Source organism: Frankliniella occidentalis, unplaced genomic scaffold (assembly GCF_000697945.3).
Source record: "Frankliniella occidentalis isolate FOCC.00 unplaced genomic scaffold, Focc_3.1 Scaffold2431, whole genome shotgun sequence".
Classification (NCBI taxonomy): Eukaryota; Metazoa; Arthropoda; class Insecta; order Thysanoptera; family Thripidae; genus Frankliniella; species Frankliniella occidentalis.
In genome coordinates this window covers 3332-7572 of record NW_026269514.1, presented here as the reverse complement: position 1 = coordinate 7572, position 4241 = coordinate 3332, and the positions used below count along the sequence as shown (strand labels likewise).

The following is a 4241-nucleotide window of genomic DNA, read 5'->3' as shown; positions in this document are numbered from 1 at the left end:
GGGGGGGGGGGGGTAGGTCGTGGAGATGACGGTGCTGCCCTTTCCTTTGAACCCACTAGCCCGCTCACTCCACCTCCCTTGAGCGTCATCATACCCATCCTACGTCGTCAACCTCCTGCTCCTCCTGCTCTTCCTCCTCCTCCTCCTCTGACTGACGCGACCCCCCCTCCCCCGCCCCCCTTCCCTCTCCGTCTGTCTCTGGTTGTCGCGGTCGGGGAGCAGGAGGCGGCCGCGGCTGGCGCACACTTGCTTCGCGACTCGACTGCCTTTGCTTCATGTGAGGCAATTTTCCCTCCTCCATTGGAATGAATAGCAGGCGTGAGAGTGCTGCCCCCTTCCCTCCCCACCGCGACAGTTTTACACTAGTTTTATCCCCCCCCCCTCCTCACCCACTGCCACACAACCTCTGGCGAGGCCCCCCGCGGCCTGTCACAAGTCGCTACCCCGCTCATTTGTATTCGGGATGGGCTTCTGGCGCGGCCCGGGCCTGTTTGGCGGTGGCCGGCTCGGCCCTGCCCTGCTCTCGTTCGTCATGCCTATCTACACCTACCAGGCCCGAGGGAAGCGAAGCCTCAACTTCGACGCGGCGTTTTCATACGCTTCTAAAATGTATTCAACTTTCGCACAGTGACGTTACCTGCCAATGCAAGCTCGCGCTGGCTCTCCCCATTCCGCCCAAATCGGCGAAGCTTTGGCGGTTCTGCTCCTAGCCGCCCGCTGCACCGTATCGGGGCCAGAGTTCCGTTGTTTCCTAGTGCTTATCTCCAAAAGTGGGCGAGGACGCAGCAGCAGCTACCGCCTGCTGCTTTTGGCTCGGCAGATTTCGCGTCCAGCTCCATGCAGGAGTCGCGAACAATCTCGTAAAATAATGGCTCGCTGGGTCCCGAGAGGGACGAAAAAAACGGACGACCAAAAAAACGAGTTGTCTGTTCCTGTGCAATTTTCTTGTCTTATTCTCGCTCTGCTGGCGCAAAGGAACGCTAACTACTACTTTCGATGCGCACCGTATCAACGACCTCTCCGCGGCCCGGGCCTGGCACCCCCCCCCCCTTTTCCCCTTCTTTCCACAAACCCCCGCCCTCTGGTGGGTGACCGCGAAGATTCTGGCCGGAATCGCACGCCAATCGCCTGGCTGTCCCCTCCTTCTGTGGATGCCTAGACCCGCCCCTACCCGGCGCAGGTATGGTATACAGTGTGCAGGCGTAGGCGTGGCGCGGCGTGCGCTGCGTGGTGTTCGTGAGGTGACACCCACTGGCCTGCACAGCTCAAGGCGCCGGGGCCTGAACACTCACCTGAACAGCGGCAGCCCCTGGTGGTCGCCCTTGGTGGAGAAGGACAGCCCCGCCAGCGGCTGCAGGTGCCGGTGCAGGTGGCCGAAGACGCCCGTGGAGGCGGCGCTCTTGGTGGAGTCCACGACGCTTGGCGGCGCCGTGGAGCCGAGGAGGCCGTGCGCCAGCCCGTGGTGGCCGTGGTGCCCGTTGTGGTGGTGATGTTGGTGATGGTGGTGGCCGAGGCCGGAGGCCACGCTGGCCCCGGGCCCGCCGCCCGCCGCCCCCAGCAGCGCCTCCCAGGCCGCGTCCTCCGTCGCGTCCGCGTCCATCCTCGGCGGGCGCCGCTCAGGCCCCGCGGGGCAGCGTGCGTCAGGACAGCGGGGTGCCGCGGGGGTGCCGCTCGAGCCCCGCGGGCCGGGGCTGCTGCGCGCACAAGAGCCCCACCGTCATGCTGGCCTGCAACACAAAAGCACAGGGTCACGCAGTGACATCACCGCACCAGGACACCCGTCATCGCGGACTCGGAATTTTCCTCGTTTTGGCGCGTCAACGTGTGTCGTCTCGCTGAATGGCGCCGGGACGCGCTGCGTTCACAAACACCTGCTCGGCAGCCGCCGGGCCGTGGGACCCGCGGGGCAAGGGGCGCCGGCGCGGCACGTGGCACGCGCTATGGTCTCTCTCTGTCTCTCTCTGTCTCTCTGTGTCTCCCTCTATCTTTCTCTGCCTCTCTCTGTCCCTCCCCGTCTCTCTCTCTATCCCTCTCTGTCACTCTCTGTCTCTCTGATTTTCCGTCTCTCTCTGTCTCTCTGATTTTCTGTCTCTCTCTGTCTCTCTCTCTGTCTCCCTCTCTCTTTCTCTCGCACTCATGTCATTCACGGAGAGCGACAAGGACACAGTGCGGTGCCCCGGACGCGGCCCGCGGTGAGTCACAGCCCGCGCCGGACGCCGCCGAGCAGTGCCCCGCCGCGGAGCTCCTAGAGACGCGCGCCTTGCCCAACCTGCTGAGAGCCCGCTCCCTCGAGCACCACCGACGAGCAGCCACCAACCACCACGCGGAGCCGCCGCCGCGAAGCATGAATGGGACTACTATATCGAGAATACGATCGCGATCCGTCCGCGCGCGCTCAGGAGGATGTTGTGTCCGGTTTTGAAACGAGCGTTCCGGACGCTCGGACGCCTGTCACCGCGATTTACGACGACCCCCTCCTTTCGCGAGCTGCGTTCGGGAGTATGGCGGGCTGTTTCCGTCTTTGTCTTCCGCCCGCTCGGCGGCCGCAGTGGGTGCGAGAGGGAGAGAGAGAGTAAGTGTGTGCCGGCGTCCTCGCCGCGGGGATAATCCCTTTTCAATATTCCCACGGCTCGGCTGGCACTGCACACAACACAACGCGCCCCGAGCGGCGCGTCCCCGACCTCGAAGGTGCCAGTAGGGGAAGAAGTCCTCGTGCGTTACTGTTCGAGGAGGTGAGGTTAGAGGTTTAGATTAGAAGCTTTGATTTGTAGGCAGCTAATACCAGGAAAAGGTCCGTATAAACGTAGCAGGAAGAATATTTTTGTGTTTTTATTGCAAACCTTTCTCGGAAGAGGGAAGAGTAAGGAGGGTGGAGGGGGCATATTTTCTTCAGGTAGAGACAGTCTTGGGGACTGTGTCTATTCACCGAAATAAAGCCCGCTGGACGCGTGCACGACAGTCTGTCGCGCGAGCGGGGTGGAGTTATCGCATTGCGTCGTTCTAATTTGCCAGAGAGGCAAAAGGAATCCCTGATCGGGTCGCTCGGCACCCGTCCCCCGCCGCGCCCCGCGCCGCGACCAGCTGGCACGACTTTGGCATTACGCTGCAAGGTGATACCCCAGTGTCGGTTTCTGTGGTCAACAAACTCGTAACGTGCGGTCTGAGCGGGTCCGAGTGTCTGTGTCGAAGGGGACAAGAGGTGAGTGGGGAGGGAGGGGGGATCAACCCCCGGTCTGCTTGTACGAGGAACTACTGCAGTCGCACCCCTATGACCCCCCCTTTTCCCGGAGTCGCTGGAATGGGTTTCCTCCAGCGCCCCTGTCCCGAACGACCTCCGGAACATCCGGTTGAGTCACCAATATCTTGGTGTTTTCACTGCCTTCTTATGATCTGTCTTAGTCTCTTGGAGGCGTAATAAAGCGACCTTTACCAAAAGTCTCTTCACGGATGTCCAGGATCTCACCTCCGAAAGTGTCTTCGCATATTGGAGATCGCAACCCCCTGCCGCGCGTCCAGGTAGGCGCCAGGGTCAGGCTGCCTCCGAAAACAAATCGCCCTGTCTTCCCCGCACCTATACAAGCACGGCGCGGCCGGGGTCTCGGCAGGAGCGCCTCGGACACGGCCTAAAACTACTCCGGAATGGGAATCGCCGCATTTTCTCGGGTTCGTGAAAATGTACAGATTAGCATGTCTCTTGACCTTTGTGGTCGAGCAGGCCGACGGTCGGATACCTCCACCCGCCCCCACCTCAACCTGCCAGGATGGTGCTCGGCTGGGACTGGACCGATTCCCGGTCCCGCGGTCGATCACAAATGTGCAGAAGGCGGCGGGCCGGCCGGCATCGCTGTTTCGCGCGCGAAGTTCGAAATGAGTCAGCTGTTTTTGTTGCGTAACGAAAGGGGATAATGCGGCGCACCGGCCAATGCGACGCTATTGTTGCACTAATTTCGAAAAACAAAATGTTTTCGTAGAGCGATAAAAACTGACGGAATAAAAAAAAAAAGTGTAATCACGATGATACCCCCCTGCTTCACTAACCACAAAACTATTGTACAGAGCGTTAATCAAATGGTTGCGTGGGAGCATCAAGGTTTCCTCGTCACTTTCTGTGAATGCGAACAACTCTGTGTCATCTAGGTTCTCTGTCGGCGGCGTTCCGCAGAAGAAGCCTCGCGGCACATCCTCTCGTCACCGTGGTGCGTGAAACGACCTTACCCCGCCCCGCCGCGCCCCGCCCCGCC

The 4241-nt window shown here is 61.0% G+C and overlaps 1 protein-coding gene across 1 annotated transcript in view; it reads right to left on the bottom strand.

Annotated features, from left to right (window-relative positions):
* Positions 1 to 1271: 1271 nt before the first annotated feature.
* The window catches only part of LOC127751951 (protein doublesex-like), a 6276-nt gene continuing 3306 nt past the window's right edge, over positions 1272 to 4241 (bottom strand). The window contains exon 2 of the mRNA XM_052276294.1: positions 1272 to 1727. Coding sequence (XP_052132254.1) covers positions 1289 to 1600 — 312 coding nt within the window. The 5' untranslated portion in view covers positions 1601 to 1727 and the 3' untranslated portion in view covers positions 1272 to 1288. The remainder of the gene's footprint in view (positions 1728 to 4241) is intronic.